Source organism: Musa acuminata, chromosome BXJ1-8 (genome assembly GCF_036884655.1).
Source record: "Musa acuminata AAA Group cultivar baxijiao chromosome BXJ1-8, Cavendish_Baxijiao_AAA, whole genome shotgun sequence".
In the NCBI taxonomy this organism is placed as follows: domain Eukaryota; kingdom Viridiplantae; phylum Streptophyta; class Magnoliopsida; order Zingiberales; family Musaceae; genus Musa; species Musa acuminata.
In genome coordinates, this window is record NC_088334.1 from 1084453 (window position 1) to 1107208 (window position 22756).

At 37.3% G+C, this 22756-nt stretch overlaps 2 protein-coding genes across 9 annotated transcripts; one reads left to right on the plus strand and one right to left on the minus strand.

Moving 5' to 3' along the window:
- Positions 1-32: 32 nt before the first annotated feature.
- LOC135582776 (cyclin-dependent kinase G-2-like) lies at positions 33-8246 on the minus strand. 8 transcript variants are annotated; one of them, XM_065194464.1, is made up of 11 exons: positions 6309-8243; positions 6092-6220; positions 5769-5904; positions 5593-5681; positions 5267-5378; positions 5062-5168; positions 4828-4961; positions 4327-4702; positions 2977-3068; positions 461-967; positions 33-211 (listed from the first exon to the last, which is right to left on the minus strand). In XM_065194464.1, exons 1-7 carry the CDS (start codon positions 7793-7795, stop codon positions 4862-4864), a joined length of 2160 nt encoding a protein of 719 aa, XP_065050536.1. In that variant the 5' UTR covers positions 7796-8243; the 3' UTR covers positions 33-211; positions 461-967; positions 2977-3068; positions 4327-4702; positions 4828-4861. The 8 variants fall into 8 exon arrangements, with proteins under 8 accessions (XP_065050536.1, XP_065050535.1, XP_065050534.1 ...); XM_065194463.1 differs by having other exon boundaries at positions 4327-4706; XM_065194462.1 differs by having other exon boundaries at positions 4776-4961.
- A 4490-nt stretch (positions 8247-12736) lies between these two features.
- Positions 12737-22333, plus strand: LOC135680504 (transcription factor GTE9-like). The gene is made up of 10 exons (XM_065194468.1): positions 12737-14772; positions 14864-14912; positions 15006-15161; positions 20345-20415; positions 20573-20642; positions 20793-20873; positions 20969-21084; positions 21184-21250; positions 21332-21474; positions 21550-22333. The coding sequence occupies exons 1-10, from the start codon at positions 13612-13614 to the stop codon at positions 21814-21816; spliced, it is 2181 nt and encodes a 726-aa protein (XP_065050540.1). The 5' UTR covers positions 12737-13611; the 3' UTR covers positions 21817-22333.
- Positions 22334-22756: the final 423 nt, after the last annotated feature.

Consider the following 22756-nt stretch of genomic DNA (forward strand, 5'->3'; position numbering starts at 1 on the left):
TATTTAGTTTTTGGTCAGAGCATTCTGGGAAATTAAATGACACACCGTGGGCAATCACTTTTAAATATCCATGACAACAGAAAATACATGTGAAACTCTCAAGGAAAAAAAAAATCATGTTCAGCACTGTCCCCCTATTCTCTCTAACATGTTTTGATATCACCAGTATCTTCTGGAAATGATCAGCTGGAGACCTCCGAGGCCTAATAAGCTGAAAAAAGGCAAGTGAACAAGACAGGTTAGACTGTAAGTTATCTGAAATCCTCGAGATTATAAATAGCATGGCATTGCCCACTGTGTAACAGAATCAATAGATTGATTGTGAATCACAAGAAAAACTAGAAAGGAAAATCCAAGGCAAACGAAACCATAATAGATCTTTACATAATCAGATGACTCAATAAGCAAGGTAACCGACCTAGTAGGGAAGAGCTGGAAAGAAGAAAAAAAAGTGATGTACCTCACAGAGGGTGGTGCTTCAGGCAAGACTGCTTAGGCAGATGACTTGAGATTCAATAGTCACGGCCAAAGCTATATCTTGTGGTCATATGCATCAGTCTACACTTAACAGAGTTTATCACCCTCGTGGACACCACAACACTATGTAAAGGTAGCTTATATCTGCAGGAATGCAATTGGAAAGAGGAGACACTGAAAAAAACAAATGCTTACTGCCTAGTCATATCCAGATTATATACATGAGGTGGACAACAAACCACTTGTTCCAGATTGCAGAAAGTACTGAAATTGCAACAGATGAATGTGACTAAAAGGATCATAAAATATAATATATGAAGCCATTTTTCTATTAAAGTCAATAATTAGACTAAATATATAGGTCAGAAAAATTACTCAACAGTTGACTGAGTTATGCAGTAGGATCCTTCCTGCAGTGGAGAACTTATGTATTTCCATCCTAATGCTCACTTTTGAGAAAGGATGGTGCTCACCATTGACTTGGTGAATCCTACATACAAAAACAGACATCAATTTACTGCTGATACAGTGGGATCAAAAACCAACACCTGCATTTGCCCCAAATGTGATGAACTCAAGCAACAACAACAGTAAACATATACATATATGCTACATCTCTTCCAAAAATATCTCTTTGCACGAATAAATAACAGTCTAAAGATCTCAGCAATTCATAATCATATTATGGTGACCTATAGCTCCCAAAGTGATCACAGACAAATCTAAAAGGTTTGTAGATTTTTTTTCTCAGATGCATCAAGCAATCTTTAAAAGATGAAATTCCAAACAACAAAGCAGAAGGCTCATCTAGATTGATAAGTGTGAACTATCCACCACTTCAATTAAGTTGTTTGAGCCTAGAGTATGGTACATGAAGAATTGAAGACAAGAAAAGAATACCATTAATTTGATGAATGCAGACCATAACTTCTACTCAAGGGTTACAACTGCTAGACTCTAGAAGAGTTGTCACATTAGGTTTAAGTTCTACTTAACATGAACAGGATAAAATTGAAAACTCTAAATGTATAATACAATAGTCTCCATGAAACAATGAGTTCCAAGGAATGTCCTACGAGCAAATGGAGTTTTGCATAGGTAAATTCAGAACAAGTATAAAGTTGCCTAAATTCAGTTTACCTCTTTCCTCGACCCGCATTAGCTATCTAGTTCCTAAATCTACGCTCAACTATAAGATATGGCATGGAAAACAATGACATCCACAATACAAGTCCTGCTGAAAAATTATACAAACTTTCATAATGTCATACATCATAAAATTAACACTAGCCAATCTTGATACGCTCAACATGCAGTCCTAGAAGATATTATGTAGTTTAGGAAGCAAAAGTTAAAAATTAATTAAGTCGAGAATAAAATCTCAGCCATGATTATTGAGATTCACTAGTTTGTTGATCAGCACAAAAGCCTAACTCGAAAATAGCAAAAATGCAAGTTGAATGAAAATTTATGAAAATTGATTAGTCACATCCAAAACAAAGTTCCAATTAAAAATTATTAAGGAGCAATTAAATGAATATTGATAATTATGTTCTGATAAAAGAATAAAGTATGCATCACATTGAAAACCCAAGTTTCAAAAGAAAATTATTGAATGATTAAAAAATTGTTATAGATATTAGGCCTAAAGTGAAGGTAGGGCTAGAAGGTTTGAAGTCTCAGTACAATATCTTGTTGAACTGTTATGGTACTGGAAACCAAGGATTTATGAACCTGCATCATTGAAAAAATAGTTTTAAAAAACCTAGTATATAATCTAGCAGCAATCCTTGATCGAAGTAGTAAATACAGATTAATACATGCTGGTCCAACCAGTATTTAAAACCTTGTGGCATGTACAACATTATTCTAATTTTTTCTGGACTTCAAAGCGTTTGTATGGTCTACAAAACCAAAACCCTCAATTATATTTAATTGAAGGAAAACTCTTGGTCATTTTAAACTGGCAAACACCATGATGCTGACAAAGAAAGGGCATGCCTTTCTCAAGTTAGAAGTGATGAGGTGGTAGATACGAAGCTTAAACCACTTTGTCTTCTCAACCTCTCAACAACCTAGAACTAGAAGTTCCAAATCTTTGGTGTATTGGGGCATCACTATCAAAAGTAGAACAAATGTTAACATTATCAAACAAAGTTTGTTGTTAGACCATTTGTATGTTGGCATCTCATCTTACAATTCTTACCTAGTGCTGGATTAAAAAATAAGCGGTAAGACATTCAAATTTCAAACAACAACAGAGAATTCAGATCCAAGCAGTAGGACGTTCCCAACAAGAATTAATGTACTAAGATAGTATGAATCTTCTAGCATCCAAACACAGATGGACTAAAATGAAACATTACAAGGAAAAATCATTACAGCAGTAAATTGCAAATAAATAACAAAATCTAATGAAACAGATCTTAGGAGCAGAGGTACATTTAATATGTGTGGATATGTAGGCTTGAGTTATTATGCAGACTAGGTGAGCAGTACCTCCAATGAAGTCAACACGCTCAATTCTGAAAATGCAGATAAGGAACTAAACTTGTCTGATTTCCTGAGAAGCTTTTGTAAATTGCAACTCCCTTCAGCAAGAAACAAGGATTACATGATAAAGGCCTCACAAGCGCATTTCACCAAAATCAAGTTCAAGATACCAAACAATAAGAGTTGAATAGAAATTGTAAGTCATCCACAGAAAAGATATTGTTGAAGAGGTGTACCTAACATGAAGCATACAGAACCAAGTTTACAAGATGATAAAGATGGAAGGTCAACAATTTGAACAATATGACACAGAATTGGAAACAAATTAAAGCTATATACATACAGTTGCCAAACTTTGGAAGACGAGAAAAAAATGGAACAGCCTAGACCAAGGTTGTCCTTAGGGCAGGCTATTTCATGTCATAGTCAATTGTAGTTCAGATATACAGTCTTGATGCACTTTGTGCTGAATATTTTGACTCTTGCTTGAGCTGATGAAGCATGGAAAGCAATAGAGCTTCTTGGTGATCTTTCAAACACATGCATGAATATGTCTGCATTGGAAGATATATTCAATAAAACCAAACACCATCCATAAGGCGACAGATTTTGCTTAACACATTCTTCTAGCCCAGGTTTGAAACTCCGATTATCATTCTTTATGAACTCACTGCCTTTAATGATGCCTTTCTTTCACTTAAAACTTGTAATTTGCCAAATCCTCTTTTGCAACTTTGTTAGTTCCTACTGCCAGCCATTAAAAGCTGAGGTATTTTGTCCACATGTTCTGTTTAGCACAAACCATGTTATATCATCATTCACCACTCATATGCAGCTTGATCAAAATTTCTAAACCTCCCTGTATGTAATGGCATATAAATGCATAGACATTCCTGTGTGTTCTTTTTATGACTTTCCAGCGAATGCATGTCCACATGTAAAAGCAATACTTGCATTTATATATGTAAAGTCTCTAATTCAATATCACAATGCAAACACACAACCAATTTCCATGATAAAATTCAAACAAATTAAAGATCTTTTAAAATCATATCCTGGAGCATGTACGATCCTCAAAATTAATGCATAATTATCCAGTTCAGAACACTGCAATTTGTTCCCTGTAGTGATTCGAACTTTAATGAATTCAAAAGGAGGCAAAGAAGCAAAGTACAAACAAGAGCATCAGTGCAGCAGAATAGAAAATTTTACTGTTTGTACTATGTATCAAATCATAAGAATATGTAGGTTAGATCTTTTTAAAATTCTTGCAAACACAATTATACCGATGAACTTGTCAGAACATGCAAAACTCATTCTCTTGCTAGCCTTAAAGAGCATCACAGTATGAATTACCTTCTCACAAGAAAGTTATGATCACTTCCTTTGACACTGGAAGCAGCATGTCCCATCGCACCGACCAGTCAACTCTTGCAAACACAGTATGAACAATCAAATGTGATTACACAAAAGCATAGGCAACATTCAGTTAATTCTTGGTATTAAATCCAGCCTTTAGGAGCACATTTACAAAGTGCTAATAAGAAATATGTTACATATACAAGTCTCAGAGGGAATTGATCAAACTGAGATAAAATTGATATCCCACACCTTGAAGGATGCACTGTATAGTTTGTGCTGCTGAAGTAAAAGAGAGTGCCCCGCAAGAGATATTGTTTGGGTCCCAAAAGGAAAATAAAATCCTTTATCACCCTCCACACGATCAGTGGCGCTGGCTAAACAACATTGTCAATCACTGTCTGGCCATAACAAACTTGTGCAACGTCCAGCAATATATGTATCACCTAAGAAATTAGTGATCAGGAATAGATGACTAAATGAGCAGGCAGCACTCACAGCCGAGACCCTGTAAGTGCTCTGTACTTGTCCTCTAACCAAACAGGGTAGGAAGACCTAGTTCCCCTTGTTGCAATTCCTTCATCCTTTGCTCTGCAAGTGGATCAGGGCTCTTCGTTACTCTTCGTAGACGCCTGAAAATGAAATGAGACAATTCAAAATTGGGTCACACGCAAGAGGAAGCGAGGAAGACCACGTTTAGCTGAGGTTTGTTGATTGAACAACTTTAGGCACCTGTCTTGAGCATGCTGAGCAGGATAAGTAGGCATAAATTCCTTAGATTTAGGCAATGGAACCTCACAGAACCAACGATGATTAACGGCAGCTTCTGCTGTTATTCTCTGTGTCCAAAATAAGCCAGCAAACATTCATCAGTACAGAACTAGCAATATCAGAACTGTCTCTGGTAAGAAATTTGATTTACTATTTCAACATTTACCTTCTCCGGGTCATAAGTCAGAAGTTGGTTTAGTAAGTCAAATCCAGCTTCAGACAGGGTTGGACATCCAGAAAAAGAAGTGGGAGGAAACTTTTCTCGTAGTCTATTATACCTATAAGAAGAAAGAAAAAAATTACTGATGACCGAAGAACATAAAAACTGCTTCACCTAAGTGCTAGTGCCATCAAAGCTTAGGCATGATCATCCAGAGCTCGAGGCCTGGAGAAAGGTTGTGCTAATAAGATCACAGGACAAATAACCACTATAAATTATAAATGCATGCAATAATCAAAAACAAATTGCAGAAGCCTACACTTGGGACTTACGGCTGCTTGACAAAATTAACTTTAACGCCAGGTAATTTGGCAAACCCAGGCCAAATCTTCTCGTTCGGGGTACCAAGTGTCTTGAATATCTGCAGGAAAGCTGGTTACATTAAAAGAGATATACAACCATATGTCAAAGTGTGCTGAATGAGAATGGTTGTATTAGAGAAAAATACCTTGTCAAGTTGATCAAACTCAGTTTTTCCGCTGAATAATGGTTCTTTTGCTAGAAGTTCAGCCATTATGCATCCTAAGGACCACATGTCAACAGCTGTTGAATACTCCTTTGCTCCTAAAAGAAGTTCTGGGGCTCTATCATAACAAAAAGCAAAGTAAGCCTGAAGTGATCAAACTAATTCAATATAGAAGCAATTGTGGTTGACTATGCCATAAAATTAACGTATTGACAAATATTACGAAATTAAACACTCGCCACCATCCCATGAAACAAGAAGCAGAAGAAGAAAAAAAAGTAAAAATACAGATCATGACCATATACCTGTACCATAATGTCACCACCAAGTGAGTGTAAGGTTTCAGTGGGCTGCCGTACTGGCGAGACAAACCAAAATCACATATCTTCAATTCTCCACGATTGTTTAAAAGGATATTTGATGTCTTCAAATCCCTAGAGGGAAGAGAAGCCATTCAGCAAACAGAAATACAAAGGAAGAAATAGAGGCAATAAATGCTAAAGTTGCAAAATCTGGAAGTACCTATGAAGGACCCAATTATCATGAAGGTACTTGACACCTGAAAACAGCTGCAACATCAAACATTTTACCTCACTCTGACTAAACGGCTGCTTCATAGTCTCCATCAGCCCTTTTAAGTCATGTTCCATATATTCCATAACCATAAAAATACTGTCAAGGCTGCTACCAACAACAACCTCCTTAACATCCACAATTGAAGGATGATGAAAAGATAACAAAATATTTATCTCTCTAAGTGAGGTCAGTGGAAAACCCTCCCTCTCCTTTTCCATTTTCACTTTTTTCAATGCCACTATCTCCCCAGTTTTTTTGTCCTTTGCTCTGTACACAACACCATAAGTGCCTTCATCTATTTTATTAAGCCTCTCAAACTCATCAACACTTCTACAACCTTGCAGCATGTTCATACATCTTTGAGGTGGTTGTGATGGTACCTGCGTCTTGGCTCTATCAACATCAGTTTCAGAGTCAGTATCAGATGATTGATCACCAGTGTCTGCATTAGATGCATTGCTGTCAACATTCATATGATCATTTCTTTCAAAGTAAATCCCCCGGTCATCATTTCCATTCTCTCCTTCTGAATCAGATAGCATGGACGGATATACCCTAGAATTTTCTCTCACAATAACCTCACCTAGCTCAGGAGTTGGCGTTTTCTTTTGCAACTGTTTCCCTACTGAATCAGACAAAGGTGCGATTTTTCTCTTTTTAAGCGTAAGATCATCCTTCATCAATTCATCCTCTTCATCATCAAGCGCACTGTTTCCATCTGCCCATCTGGAGAAAGAAATACTCCGAGCTGGTGCAAGTTCCTCTTCATACTCATCTAACGACCAGCCTTTCTGTTCATTATTTGCCAACTGTTCCTGAGGAGGATCTACAGAGACATCTACATCTAAGGGCAATGCGTGCCCTATGGCTGGTCGAACAACCTCAATGGAATGTGGCGGTACAAAGCCCTGAGGCAATGGAGGCGGTGGAGGCAGGGCAACATGTTCAAGCTTGTTACTCTTACCACTGGAAGTAGCCACAGTGGGTTGCTTATTGTCAGCCCTGTCCCAAATGATTGGAGAGAATTTCCTCTTCCCAATAGACGCAGAATAATCACCATTCTCCTGAGAATCATTCTCTCTGATCTTTGAAACAGGTGCTTCAGCATCATCCGATCCACTCCCACTGGACAACTCCCCAGTCTCGCGGTCGACGTCTCTCCCAGAAAGTTGGTTTATTTTTCGACTACGACCGCTTCCACCACTCGAATTGCTCGACAAGGGAGAGCGGTAGGAGCCATTCGCCCCTCCTCTCACCTTGATGTCTCTTTGTGTAATACTAACCCTATCACGTGCCTCCCGGCCACGGTCCCTATCGCGACCTCCATCACGGAGACGATCGCGATAATAATCCTTCCTCCTATAGGCTTCTACATCTGCTTCCCGAGCCCGGACCTCGCGATCTCGGTGACCACCATGTTCACCGGCTGCCATAACGTGAGAAACCGCCTAAAGTGGGGGATGGGCCGGGTAATCAAAAGAAACCCTAAAAATCGAGAAAGGGGCGGAAAGCAAAGACAAAACCTAGAGGAGCGAAACGCTAGAATTCACCCAACGAGGCCGATTACAACCACCACCACTCCCAACCCCACCCCCTTAAAAATCTTTCAAGATCAAAGAATAACGTGGAGAAAGATTGACTCGACGTCGAATCGATTAGCAAGAGGCGAACTCCATCAAGAATCGACGAACCTGACGCGTAGCGATCGCGGCAAAGAGCCCGACTGAGATGGAATCGAGCAAGAATTCAGGAGGGGAGGAGGAGTGAGAGACCAGCACGGAAACTGACCTCGAACACAGACCGAACAAGGATTCCGCGGGCGCCGACGGAGACGAGGGCGAAAGGTTGTAAAAACCAGAGGATAAACGCAAAGGTTCGATTCTTATTATTATGCAATACGACTTGTGCGTCGATGCGAGGAGAGGCCGCCGTAGGCGCCGACCGCGAAAACGTGTGGGCCCTCTTTGGAAGCTCACGTATCGGTCGATCCATACCTTGTATCAATTCTTACCCGACTTATTCACCTGTGTCTGTCCGGTACGACTGATAGAGTGGAAAAGAAGTCAGTGGATGGCATGTTGGGTACGACTGATGAGAGTGGAAAAGAAGTCAATGGGCCGGATCTATTCTCAACCCGGTTTGGAGTCGGCACTGATAACTCGAGTCAATCCGATAACTCGAGTCATCGCTGGGTCCGATTACCCGACTAACTAATGAACATGACACGGATCCGGTACGGTAGGATCCGACTCGTGTGATGGTTTTGCTTTTGGATCTGAAACCGTTATGCAATATGCAGTTTTCGGATCGACCTCAGAAAACATGATATTCTCGTGTTTAATATGACTCAACTATATATTATATATCATCAGTAAAGACTGTACTAAAATTTGAAATAATTGTGACAAATAAAATAGTAATTAAGAAAAATATGATTGATGTAGTCAATTTGACCCTCATTTTCAAAGTGGATATTTGTCACATCAATAACAGCCAATTTATTAGAGTGTTGAAGATTCCAATGGTGACCTACTAGCAACTTTCATGAACTACCCCATTTACCACCCCCCCCCCCATAAGCATATCTCACGGTAGCGAAACCTTTTTTTTTTGTGTATTTAGATCCATTTATCATGGTCGATGAGTCACTAAAGCTAGGTTTACGGGACGATATCGAGAGCCTACTGCGGGGTGATATGGATGATGAGGTGGCCTGACCCTCAAGAAGGAGTGCTGTTGCATTGGTCGAGATCGGGGCCAATTAACAACTCCACATTGTCTGATGGTTGGCACTCTCGTGCCGAGTCCCTCGCTGTCAACAAATGGTCACCCTCCTGCAAAAATGGTCTCCGTCGAGTGGTCCCCGGTTGTGGTCCTTCTGATGAGCAAGTTAGTAACGAGAGGAATTGCTTTTGTTTTCTGCCTCTCTCCTAGCTGGAGGTTGGCTAGGGGTTTTATACTATGATGCGAGGGTTGATGGTGCGTCGATTCGACGTCATTGCTGACCCCGAGGGATGGGACGGCCCTTCTAACTGGTCGCCATTCTGAGACGTGCAGAGCGACGTCAGACGGCACCGCCCCGAGCTCTTGAGACGAGACATATGGTATATCTTCTTAGTACAAGCTCCCGGGACGAGACGTGTGACGTAGGGTTCTGATTTGGCATCTGTGTCGGTTGTGACGTGTTCAAGCAGTGAAAATATACCTTATCAATTAGGTTCATGAGATCATTAATATTGAGAAGCTTAACATAAGTAGGTTTGCAAGTAATAGAAAATTTAACCATAATTTTCATGAAGGAGATAAGTATTTTCTAATGACTGTATTAAAACCCTCTCTCTAAGTTTCAAGCCAAATGTCAATAATACATCTCAAAACTCCAATCCACTCTTTTTGGATTATTAGTTTCCAAATCCAACTATATTGATTGGTATTGATGTTCTTAAATGTGAATGTTACTATATATGACATGAACCAGCTTAGATCAGACAGAACCATTCTTAATAGAATAATAAGAAGGATCTATTAGTATTGATATTCCCAAATGTCAACAAGATCATATTTGGCATCAACCAGCTTAGATCACATGTAACCATCCTTGTCAAGGCAAGAAGGATCCTTTGGTGTGTAAGGCATATCTTTGATAACTTTACATGATGTAACAGTGGGCCCAACAAATTAGATTTATCCCTCTCGAGTTGTCACCTTTCTATTGTAGGAATTATCTAATCAACCTCTCAATCCCGAATAGGATAGAAATATGAGTTCAACAATAATTAAAGCCTACATAAAAATAGAGTAAAATACAAAATCAATCAAAGTGAAAGAAGATACCTACTTTTCATATTTGTAATGATAAAATCATTATAAGAGGGAGAAAAGAATTTTACTTGGAGTCACCATGTTCTGATACACTTGAAAGAAAAGAAATCTCTCATTCACACGCAATAAGAAATAATTTTTTAAATATATTTAAATATAATATCCGAGTCTTACACATATTGAATTATGATCCGTATATCATAAATAAAAATAATATATATTATTCATATTTAGTAATATGATTTGTGATGTCTATGTTTTATAAATACGATAAACGATATGCTCATATTTTTTTAATTTTAAAATTAAAGTTTATGCTTCCAAAATATGCTCGTATCTACTTTATGTATATTCTATAATAAAAAAACATAATTCTTTCGCACAACAAACTTAAGTGTGCTAGTGGATTTAAATACGAGATTAAGTTATGATAATAAACATATCTATAGTGACTAAAAGTGATTGTTTAATTTTAATCAACATCGAGTGAATCTTAAGGTTTAAATAAGATTAAAGTAGGGAAGCTTGAGTCTAATCATATATGCGGAGGATAATAAACTATTTAAATATGGTTGAAGTAATTAAAAATTAAATAAAAATATTAATCAAAGAGGTGAGATTGAATAATAGTTTAGAAAAAAATATTATGTTTGTCAAATCAAATTAGATTCGATTGAAGTTAGTACAATCTTATAATAATAATAATAATAATAATAACATGAAATAAGGTCTAATGAGATCGAACCCTATACCTCAAGCTAACATCCTAGACATCTGTATCTCATTTTAGCCCCATCAACTTTAGGATGATGATAACCTATAATTTTTTTTTTCTTTTTCTTTAGTCATTCTCTCACTTTTTCTCGTAAAAGTTAGGAAACTTTAATTCTATGGAAGGTTAAGGTAAAAAAAACTCAATTCTTCCCCTATTATACTTACGATTTTAGTTTTACAAATTATAGATAGTTTTTTTTTTCAACTATTTTTTAGTGACCTAAATTATAAATTAATATTTAATTTTATAAATAGTTTTTTTATAAATCTCTTATGGTTCTAAGGTTTCTTATATGACTTTAATTTGAGATTAGTATATAAAATTACGAGGGTCCCAATATGAGATATTTTTATTTTCTATGAATAAATTGTATTCGAGGTGAATTGACTTACTAATATAATTAGGTTATGTCATTTTGATATATCTTAATAGGTAAATGATATAATGTCATGGGCAAAATAAAAGGTAAATGGAGCAAAGTCAAAGAAAGACAAATGATAATAATAAGGATGCTAATTCATTTTTTTAATCATGATTTGATTGTTGTCGACTAGGGTTATATTGATGATAATCGATAAGTGATGTTGTTACTTAGACATTTCATTTAAGGTTGTGATGATAGTAATATTGCTATTGCGATAGTTGAAGACCAAGGAGAATAGTAGTGGAGTGAAATGAAAAGAAAATAATAAATAGGGTTGGGCCTTGTACCCTTAATGATTTCCTTCTCATTTAAGGTTTACGATGACTATAAACCCTTAATTAATTATTTATTTATTTATTAACTCTAAAATATGATGTTTATAATATTTTTATAAGGATAATCGTCATGCTCCCATTATAGAAGAAAGTGAGTATGAATCTATAGAATAAAGATTAATATTTATCATTTGATGAGTTTCACACACATTCTTCTACAGTGGTGGGTAGGGATCCATAAGACGAAGATAAATACTTACTCTTATATGAATTCCATATATTCTGTTCTACAAGCGAGGGGATTATAGATTCATACGATACGATGAAGATATATATCCATTTCAAAATCCTTTACCATGTGCATTTTATGATATATGTTTTGACGATCTCAAGCTCAAAGCTTCATAAAAAATTATCCTATGCTAAATCTTACTATATTATAATAAAAAATAAATATATGTAGAATAATTCTTCTTGAGTATTTATGATCATATGACTCAGATATAATAATCCAAAGCTCTTTATATCAAAATTTTTAATAAATATCATCGGTCAGAGAGATTAAAAAAAAATAGACCAATCCATAAGACATCTAATCATTTTTTGTGAGTATAAGTGAAAAGAAAAAGCTATATTTTGCTCAATCAATTGTTTCCAGAAAAACTCCACTAAAAAAAAGAATAAATAGGTTGCATTTTCCTCTTTAATTGGTCACATAAAATATTTAATAGCAAATCATACCGAAATAACGTTTTACTTGTGATTCATATATCTTTTATGCCATTATTACATGCATCCGTACTCGAAAGCCTTGACATTGTGAGTTCATAAGATGGCAATCCAAGTACGGTGCAGGCATGGATCCGAACTCCGGAAACGAAGCTTACCGAACCAGTCGGGTCGGGTCGGGGCGGATGGCGTTTCGGATCCGATAGCGGCCGTTCTGAAATCGCAACTACAAAATTAATCTCAACTGTTCGATCGAGCGTACAGACAAGAATGTGACGGTCAAGATTGTGATCCGAGATCTATAAATTAAAGGGTGATAAGGCACGCCTTCGCCACTTCGGCTCTCGAAAGCGATCCGTCTTCGCGTCCGTCGTTGGGCTTCATTTGCGTTGTTGTTTCCTTCCTCCGCTCTTCATTTGAGGCTCGAAGAAGGGGAAGAAGGCGGCGAAGGGGAGCGAGGGAGAGACGGATAAGAGAAGAGAGGGGGTTTGCGCTCTCCGGGGTTCCATCGAGGCGACGGGAGGCGCGGCGCCAGCTCGAGATCCAGGCTTCGTGTCGGTTCCTGGAAGCATTTTTCGCGTTCATTTCTCTCGTCCCCCCGCCGCCTCCGACATCTTTCCCCGGGTTTCGCGGTATTCGATCTAGGGTTTTTGAGGAAGGTGGAGCCATCGGAGCTTCGGTTTCATTTATTGTGGCATTTCGAGCTTCTAGGCTGCTCTCCTTGGCTGCGGTTCTCGGAGGCCTGCAGAAGGGCTAGGGCTTGGGGTTTTGATTTCCTGGAGGCAGGGCGGGGGTCGACTTGCCTCGATTTCAATCAGATTTTGGTTTTTGAATCGTTGCCGTGACCATTCGGTGGAAGCTAGGGTTTTTGCTGCCAATATTCTGGCAGTTATCGATTTGTTTAAGCTATGCAGGACTGAGTATCCAATATTGCCAGAAACAGTTTTATATTGAAGTCTCTCATTGATGGATCTTGAGCTATGGTTTTGTCCGAAATAAGATACCTTTATCATTAGTGAGAAATAATCATTATGTGAATTTTGAATGGTTTATTTTCTGAATCCAGTATTCAAATAAGTCCGCCTATTTATGAATTACTTTATGAAGGCTATTTCGTTCGTCCGGGAGAATTGGTACTGTAGCAAGATTGAAATTTTGAGTTTGATCTTTTATTTTAGTCTCAAGTGCTGAAGGACAAATACTGGAATTTATTTAAATGCTGTGATGGGGAAAGCACAAAAGTTCTCAAAAGGATACCCTTCTGGCTTTGGTCCGGACTACCATCATGTAGGGGATACTATGGGTGAGTCTGAAGGGTTCGGTAGCTGTGGTCGTGCCGGCTCAGAGGATTCTTCTGCCCCTAAGAGGAAGTGCATAAGCTTGAATGCGGACAGATGTGACAAATTTGATATCCCATTTGAGCTATTTTCACTTTCAAAGATGTCCAGGTCTGAGAAGAAAGACTTGGAGGTGAGACTTAGAAGGGAACTCGAGCAGGTTCGAATGTTTCAGAAGAAAATGCTCTCTAGCAATGCAACAGGCACTAATGGGGTTGCTTTTTCATCCTCCAGTGATGGGTATGTAAAAAAAGGGGATCCGTTGGGCCAGAATGGTTCAAATTTGAAGTGTGTTAACTCTGGAAAATTTGAGATGGCAAAGAAGGTGCAACATACAAATATAATTAGCAACCCATATTCTATTCTAATGAAACAGTGTGAGACACTTCTCAAGCGCCTGATGAGCCATCAATATGGATGGGTATTTAACACTCCTGTTGATGTAGTGAAGTTGAATATTCCAGATTACTCTCAAGTTATCAAACATCCAATGGATTTGGGAACCATCAAGACTAGGATAGGATTAGGTAGCTATTCCAGCCCATGGGATTTTGTTTCTGATGTCAGGCTTACTTTCACCAACGCGAAGACCTATAATCCACCTGGTAATGATGTACATATTATGGCAGACACTATGAGTAAGTTCTTTGAAACAAGATGGAAGCCGATTGAAAAAAAATTGGTTGCTGCTGATGCTGCTGCTAGTAAAGAAGCAGAAACTCCAAAGCCAGTTCTGCGGCCAAACAAGAGGAAATCTCCCCCTCACGACAATAATATTATCCTCCCAGAGGATGTGAGGCCGAAAATGACAATTGAGGAGAAACAGAGCCTAAGTAGGCGCCTAGCATCTCTAGGAGACATGCCCGAACATATGGTTAACTTTTTGAGAAGGAACAATGCAGTGAGCCATACTAGCGAGGATGAGATAGAGCTTGATTTAGATGCAATGAGTGATGATTTACTATTTGAATTAAGGAAGCTTTTGGAAGAATATTGTCTTGGGGAACGATTAAGGGTCCAAGCTAAAGCTGAGACTTATGAAGTTGAGGTGTGTATTCTGTTGTATTGACTTGTTATATGGTTAAGTACTAACATATTTATTTTTATTTATGATTGCACATTTTCTTTTGCATGTGCAGATTTTAAATGAATCAGGACTTAGCAATTCATCGATGCATGCTTGCAAAGGTTAAATTCTCATTTTAGCTTGACTATGAAGAGCTATATACTTGAGACAAGTTTAATCTAACGGTTCTTTTATTGCCTTTCATAATTTGGCAGGCAATGAACCAGCTGAGGAGGATGTTGATATTGTTGGCAATGATCCTCCTGTTTCAAGTTATCCTCCTGTGGTGATAGAAAAGGATGCTATGCTAAGAAGCGGAAAATGTAGTAGTTCCAATAGTTCAAGTAGTGATTCTGGTTCATCATCCAGCGGTTAGTGTTGCTTCTGATTTCCCTTTTGTCTTTATTTTTATCAGAAGTTCTATGCTCATGATATGTTGATTCATAAAATCAGCGGTGTTCATGTCTTGCATTTTGAATTCTTTACATTTTCATGCCATGCTGTGCTTCACTTTGTTGACATTTCTAAGTTATACTATTCCATGGTTGCTTTTACACTTTCATGGTATTTTGGGAAATTGTCTCTTGGACCTCTCACCCTATGCCCTTTCTTTTTGAATCTCAACTTCTTACTTGTTTGTGGAAGGAGCTTAGAGGACATAAATAGCATCACCAGATCAGCATTTAATATTTAAAAATAAATAAAATTGATAAAGAAAGAAGATACTCCAGATTTGGTTTACTCAGTCAATTGAGTAAAATTTCATTTTTCTAAAATTGATAAATAAAATTTCATTTTTCTAAAATGTTTTTCCTTTTTTTCCCCTTTCTTTGTATATTTTGATTTCTGTTGGGATTAGTCAGTCCAAGTAAACCCTTGCAATAATTTCCAAGTAAACCCTTGCAATAATTTATAGGGAGCAAGTGGATTGCCTGTTCCATAAGGATATCAGCTGATTTCAATCCAGTATAGCTGGATCTCTTTGGGTTCTGTGATACTTTGATCTCTATTGTGCTGTTCTGAAAAAAAAAATTCAGTGACATAAGATATGACTATCACAGAGAATAAAATGAACCGAAAAGGAAGCTTTATTTCTTCAGTGCTAGTAGGGAGTTAAACACTCTCATTATTATATCGCCATAGAAGAATACACCCATATATTAGTTATTCTCATTTGTTATTGGACACTTAATAAAAGAAACTTATGCGTATATGCCTGATTGTTTGATTATATGTGTGGTACACACTTAAGAAACACATGCATGGGCCATGTGGATTTATTTTGATAATTAAATATTAATAAGTTATAGAAACCAATTTATATTCTCACTCATGTGCTAAGATGGTGCATGTAAAAAGGATCTTTTATGGACAAGGGAAAGGCAGCTAATCAGGAGAATGGAAGAAGCACTTAGGCGAAGAGGAATGCACATAAATAGAGTGATCGAAAGAGAAGATTCAAGTTGGCATGTCTGTCACATTCCGGGCCTGATGGGCTAATTGACCTCTTAACTTTGTTTGGGTCAAACCACTGTACAAGATACTTAAGCTAAAGTTGATAGTAGTACACTCATTAAACCCTTATAAGTCAATATTTTGTTTTGTCCACTTTCGATGTGGGAGTAATCAGGGTGTTACAATGTTTGTTTCTTTTCTTTCTCCTCATTTCTCTCTTTCCCACCACTTTTTTCTTTAGTAACTTAACCATCCATGACACCAATTCCATCAATAGAATCTCCATTTTAGGCCTATTCAAGCTTATCGTATGCTTTATTACTTCTGGCTGCAAGGATGAGAGGGACAATCAGCCTTGGAAGGCTTGCCTCATCATTCAGTTGGAAATTTCACAGTGAAAGATCCTAATATGCATTGTGCTGTTATTCATCTCTTTCTTTGATCTTATACCAAGTTTCATAATCGGTAAGACTTAAGAGCGTGGATAGTCTTGTTCCTACCTAACAGTCTGACATCTATTGTTTCCACCTTTTTTTAGTGTCACTTGTGAGATTAGATTTGTGCTGCAGTCATGTATTCTTGTATTTGTACTGGCTTATCAGTCTTGTATTTTTTACTAGGTACTATTTGTACAAAATCTTTTTGTTTCACACCTGAATGTTGTTTTCTCAAATTTGAATGCCTAAAAGTTCCTACCAAATTCTAAACAGCTTCTTATCGTGGTCTACATGAGATTTGGACTAGTTGATGTCTCCACAAAACCACCCTCTGTCCTTATATGCTTCATTCCAAATTTCAGTTGCTTAAATATCTATCAAAGTTCAGTTTTCTTACCTAAAAGGTAACTCACACCAAAGATGAGTTACTTAAGGTCCTATATGTGTTTCTGCTACCTTCTAAATTCTAGGGATAGCTTACTCAATCGACTGTTTGGATTTCCTTCATCGTTGTATTCCCTTGACTATGCTTAGCAAAGAATGAGATATTAATGAAATGTATCAAACTTTTGTTCTTTTTCTCAAAATAAATTTAATTATGGTCTCCTATCAAACTTTTGTTCTCCAGTTGCACAGATAACTAACATCATTCTTTTGAGTTTGTTAAAAGTTAAGAGTCCATAGCTGTGTAGGGTGAATTTGAAAGAATAGATAAAACTTAATTGTTTATCACTTGTTTTCTTCTTTGACGTTTCAGTTTATTTGACTGGTGTATTTATGATCTCACACTGATATAGCTATTTTTGAAAATGGTTGTCACCCTTCTACCTATCATCTAGAGTGCTCAAATTGCATGTGACTTACTCCAAGACTCATGGATTATTATATTCATGATCTGCTCCCTAAGATGTGTATCCTTTATCTTTCTTTTTATTGTCATGCTTGAGATTCGCAATGGAACTTGCCATTTTTCGATGCAATATTTAGCCCATTCTGTTACTTTAGAGGTCATATTTTATGTTACTTAATTTCAGCTATTGGGTCTTGTAATTCTCTTGTTTTACAAGTATGCAATCCTTTGATTGAGCCAACTCAAGTCTTTTCTTTCTAAAGACTTGATAAAGTTCTTGTCAAAGAACATATTATTTTCTTTTGTTCTTTATGTTTTTGAACTTCAGTGAATTACTTGAAAAAGAGGGGAGGAGCAGAAATGAAAGGATATTATTTGATTATAACAATAAAATTTATATTTAAAATTATATGTTCGTATCGGTGAACCAATCAATCATCGGTATTGTACGTATCGAGGTGTACCGATATACCATATATCGGTACACCTGGGTGTACCAATGGTATGGTAAAATTATTGAAAATGGCTCCAATTTTTTAAAAAAAAATAAAAAAAAATGGATTAGGGTTTTTAAGTTGAAAATAAATATAAATTTAGTATAATTTTAGCAAACATAATCTAAATTAGGAAAGAATAGTGATATATCTTTTTTGGGCTTTGCGAAGTAATTTTGCGGTACGTTCTGGACCTTCCTTTCGTGAATATTGAATTATTCATAAAAAATGATTTGAATTATTAGATTATTTTCTAAACAACTTAAACTTTATGATTCAAATGAATCAATTAATCAATCGATGGATATACTTGATTCTACCACTAAAAAGAACGACATGACTCCACGGGTGGTGGATCGAGATCCTTGATCCCATGTATTTGTATATTAATTTAAAATATTTGTTGGACCCAATCTTAAAAATAATCCCATGACATAATATATTGATATACCGTATGTCATTAGTGCATCAATGTGGAGATGATCGTAGTTTGATCGTCGTGAACCACATGTGTCCGAGGTGGCTCCTAAGGTAAGGATGATTGTGGCATATATTGATGCAGAGCATGGAGAATATCAGAATTCTACTTTCACCATTGATCTGCTACTTCGTATTATAAGATCGATTATCATACTGTTGCTTGGAGAAGTATGATCAACTATCACCGTACTGTTGTTGGTCGTAAGATTCTCCATAATATGATGACTGTGAATACGATGAGCTTCCCCCTGTGTCTACGTTGTGTAGGCTCTGTTGCATTTGCTCAAAATCATCCATTACATTCCCTTTCCCCTTCTCCTTCCCCTTATGTGTATAAACTTGACCACTACCTCGTCTAGCTCCATGATTTGAATATTGGGTGACATGTGTAAAAGACTGTTCTTCGGTTCATGCACTACCCTCAAATTGTGTAAGATGGGGCCATTGACTCCCCGACATCGCCACCATCATCGGTCGAGGCATTGTTGTCCATGTCGTTGCCATGTCTCTTAGTCGAGTGGGTTATTGAATGCGATCGATAAGTTGTATCATCTCCCGATTTGATTCTTTCCAATGGTGCGGTTGATGCTACCGCTTTCCCCTTTGTCTTTTGGGTGGTGGTTTTGGGCCCAGTGGCTGCCCAAGTTCCCACAAGGCCTAGGTAGGTGGTTGCCAAACTTTCAGATGCCTGCTTTTTTCATAGGCAGGTATCTAGTAGTTTCCAGTTGTGATGTGGAGGACTGCAGGATTAGGATAATTTTAAAGCATCTTTAGTAATTAAATGTTAATTGATTTTTTGTTAATATGTTATATACTAGTTCTCATTTGGGACTTAATATGTTATATACTAGTCACAGTAGTGACTGCTGAATACATTTGTGTGCTTGATGTTCCTATTTAGGTGTTGTTCAGTCATGACATATGATCGTGTCCTGATTGCTGTGATGAGTTTGTATGCTTTATATCATTTGGGATTAGCACCTTAGTATGATGATCTCCAGAAAAGCACCTGCATTAGAAAATAACAAATTTATATATCATATGATATATGGAAATTTTTATTTGTATAGAAAAATAACAAATAATATGTATCATAGATTGTTTTTAATATCTCATCATTGATTACCAAAGATTTTTTGTTCATAATGAGTATTCAGATATAAAAGGAATTTTTTTAAAGCCTTGTCGAGAATAGAACCTGTGACTAGAGATAAGCTTCTCATAATATTGGAAACTAAGAGTTTGATTATGGGCCCTGATCTGGCCAATATATTATCAGTGCACTTGTACCAACAGTAATCATTGGAATAATTTTGGAGTTTTGACTTTTCATGTATGAGAGACATCATAGACGGATTATGACAGTTCATTTTAAATACGCAAATGAAAACCAGAAAGGCAATGTTACAGCCAGTGTTAGTTCACTGCAAGTCTGCATGTTAAAATTGGCCTATAAATGCAATATATGGTATATGGTTCTTCAGAAAATATCACAGCAAGTTCATTTCAGGTAATCTGGTTCACCAAGATTTGTTAGGTTTGGTGGCTGCTGTGTCTTTTTTTTAACTTTTACTGTTTGCTTGTTTGTTAATCAAGTGAAGGTAAGGGTTACCCAAACTCAGGTAGGTTAGAAAGTAGATGCATGAATTTAGTAACTCCAATAACAGGTTAGTTGTTTTTCTATCTACTTGTTAGATATCTTATCATTCGCCGTACTGCAAAAGTTGTTTCATTCTGTGTTTCTTGCTAAGTATTGATGCCACCTAACTTCTTGTTAGAGGCCCAGATATTTTCCCTGCAAATATACTGTATTGTTATAGGCTTTTGATTCTTTGCAGATTCAGATTCTGGTAGTTCCTCTGAAAGTGAATCAGACAATAAAGTTACTAGTCCCAAGAAGGATATGAAGGTATTTAAAATCCATCATTGCTTTGTGGTACAAAAACTCAAAACTAAAAGCATGGTTATTTTGTGTTATTTTCTCCATTATCATTTAAAGTTTTACTGAGAATTTTTCCTTATTCATTTTGTTACTTACTAACTTAATTTACTTCTTGTCCATTCAGAAAAGTATTCTGTCCGGGCAAGCTTTGGACCAAGAAATAAGTGATTTATCAAATCCACGTGATGGAAACAGTGAGTTATAGTTGTTTCTGTCTTCAACAGTTATTCTATAGTATAATTTTTCAAGCTTACAGATACTCATAAAGCAGGAAATTTAGATATGGTTCTTATCTCTGGGCCCTAAGTTATTGCCTGAATGTATGTAGTGTTGGCTGCATGCAGGAACTTCAGAGGGTACAAATCAACAAGAACAAGTAGCGCATCCAAAACCTGAATCTGTTGTGATAGAACAAAACAGGGAGGGTAAGCAATAATTTAAAATGCATGTGAAATGAAAGGTGTTTGAGCATATGGATATGATATGCATGAATTGCCTTAACTTCTCGACATGGAACTAGGGGACAATGCTCCATCTGAAAGGCAGTTCTCCCCTGAAAAGCTCTATCGGGCAGCTATTCTGAAAAGTCGCTTTGCTGACACAATTCTTAAAGCTCGTGAGAAGACTCTAGATCAGGTTGGTTACAGAACCTGGCCTTTGTTGCATTGTTATATTTTTTACTCTATTGGTGTGTTTGTCACATGAATTCCCTTTTTTTTTTTTTTTGAGTTTTAGGGTGAGAGTAGAGACCCAGAGAAGCTTCGACGTGAGAGGGAGGAGCTTGAAAGGCAGAAAAGAGAAGGTACCATCAACTTTCATAGACTGCCTGAATCATGATTTTTTGTGTGTTATGCATTAACACTTTGTCTTACCTTGACCTCAGAGAGAGCCAGGCTGCAAGCAGAAGCTAAAGCTGCTGAAGAGGCTCGACGTCTAGTTGAAGCAGAAGCTGCAGCACAAGCTGCAGCAGAAGCTAAGCGCAAAAGGGAACTCGAAAGGGAAGCAGCACGTCAAGCCTTGCTACAGGCAAGTATTGTTTTCGGCATACATAGTCTATGTGGCATTTGCTCGCTTGTTGCTCTTACCTCGTGTGATACACAGATGGAGAAAACCGTGGAGATAAATGAAAGCAGTGTATTTCTTAAAGATCTGGAAATACTTAGAACTGCTCCAGGTGAACACTTACCTAGTTCAGTTGGTGAGACAAGCCCGGATCACTCACCAGAGGGCATCAGTGGCTTTCAACTTGGGGGAAGCAACCCTTTGGAACAGCTTGGTTTATACATGAAGGCCGATGATGAAGAGGACGAAGAAGTTGAGCCAAATAGTGCTACTGCCAATGATGCTGAGGAAGGAGAAATTGACTGATGGTTTTCAGCTCTGGTTACTATGGTATGCCTGTTGACTAAATTTTGATGAGGTTAATTTATGCGCCATGGCGTGGCATACTATGGTGAACTAGGTAGGTGTATGTTTGTCTGAATATTCAGACACCTTCAGTTTCTTCAGACACGCACATCAAGCACTATGAAGATACATGATTGCTGTATGAAGAATGTGATATGGGTGATGTAGGTGGATCTTGTTTTAGTTTATGGCTTGTGGTTCTCGCATCTTCAAGGTTCATGGCTCCAGTCCCATTAGATGGATAGGTGTACCTCTTCAGGATAAGGACAATATCATCCGGTGATGGGTTGGGTATTTGGATCTTCCTTGGCCATATTTGAATCAGAGGAATTAGCATTTGCATGCATCAGATGATATTAGCCCAGAGCAACAGGTGGGTTTTGTAGATTTTTGTTGATATTACAATTTTGCTTGTGGCCCCAAAACTGTACAAAGACAAATTAAATAGTCAAAAGAACTGTTTCTAAATCTTTTATTCTATCACCGACATTCATCTGGGGTTCCCTGCTGGACATATGCCTCAATTGAAGGTCATTGTTTTCAGATCTGAAGTGGATAATATAACCAAGTCTCAAAGCATGTCGCTTTTGGTTTTTTTTTTATTTGTATTTTCTTTTACTTTTTCAGCCTTCCTAAGATTTTGCAATGTTTCTTTTGATATCTAGATGCTTCATTGTATTCAAACAGGTGAAAAGAATCCCAAAATCGATTGGTCTATTGGCATCCATAGCTGATGTGGTTCCTACATTTTTGTCATGTGGACCTGGTGGAAACTGAATCCATAGTATGCTGTTTATGTATATTGATTTTGTCGTTTATGTATCGGGCCATTGTTTTTGTCTTTTTATTAAGTCTTAGCAGATCAATCAAAGAACAACTCAAGCACCAGAATTGTTGGTCC

What these genes read in the sequence shown, in the direction of transcription:
- LOC135582776 (XM_065194464.1), bottom strand. Translation starts at nt 7,795, where the DNA reads ATGGCAGCCGGTGAACATGGTGGTCACCGAGATCGCGAGGTCCGGGCT. An exon ending in AGTTTGATCAACTTGACAAG is followed by an intron (nt 5,682 to 5,768) that starts GTATTTTTCTCT and finishes GCTTTCCTGCAG; the next exon opens with ATATTCAAGACACTTGGTAC. An exon ending in GCTCAGCATGCTCAAGACAG is followed by an intron (nt 4,962 to 5,061) that starts GTGCCTAAAGTT and finishes TTTCATTTTCAG; the next exon opens with GCGTCTACGAAGAGTAACGA.
- LOC135680504 (XM_065194468.1), top strand. Translation starts at nt 13,612, where the DNA reads ATGGGGAAAGCACAAAAGTTCTCAAAAGGATACCCTTCTGGCTTTGGT. An exon ending in TTCTGGTTCATCATCCAGCG is followed by an intron (nt 15,162 to 20,344) that starts GTTAGTGTTGCT and finishes GATTCTTTGCAG; the next exon opens with ATTCAGATTCTGGTAGTTCC. An exon ending in CACGTCAAGCCTTGCTACAG is followed by an intron (nt 21,475 to 21,549) that starts GCAAGTATTGTT and finishes TGTGATACACAG; the next exon opens with ATGGAGAAAACCGTGGAGAT.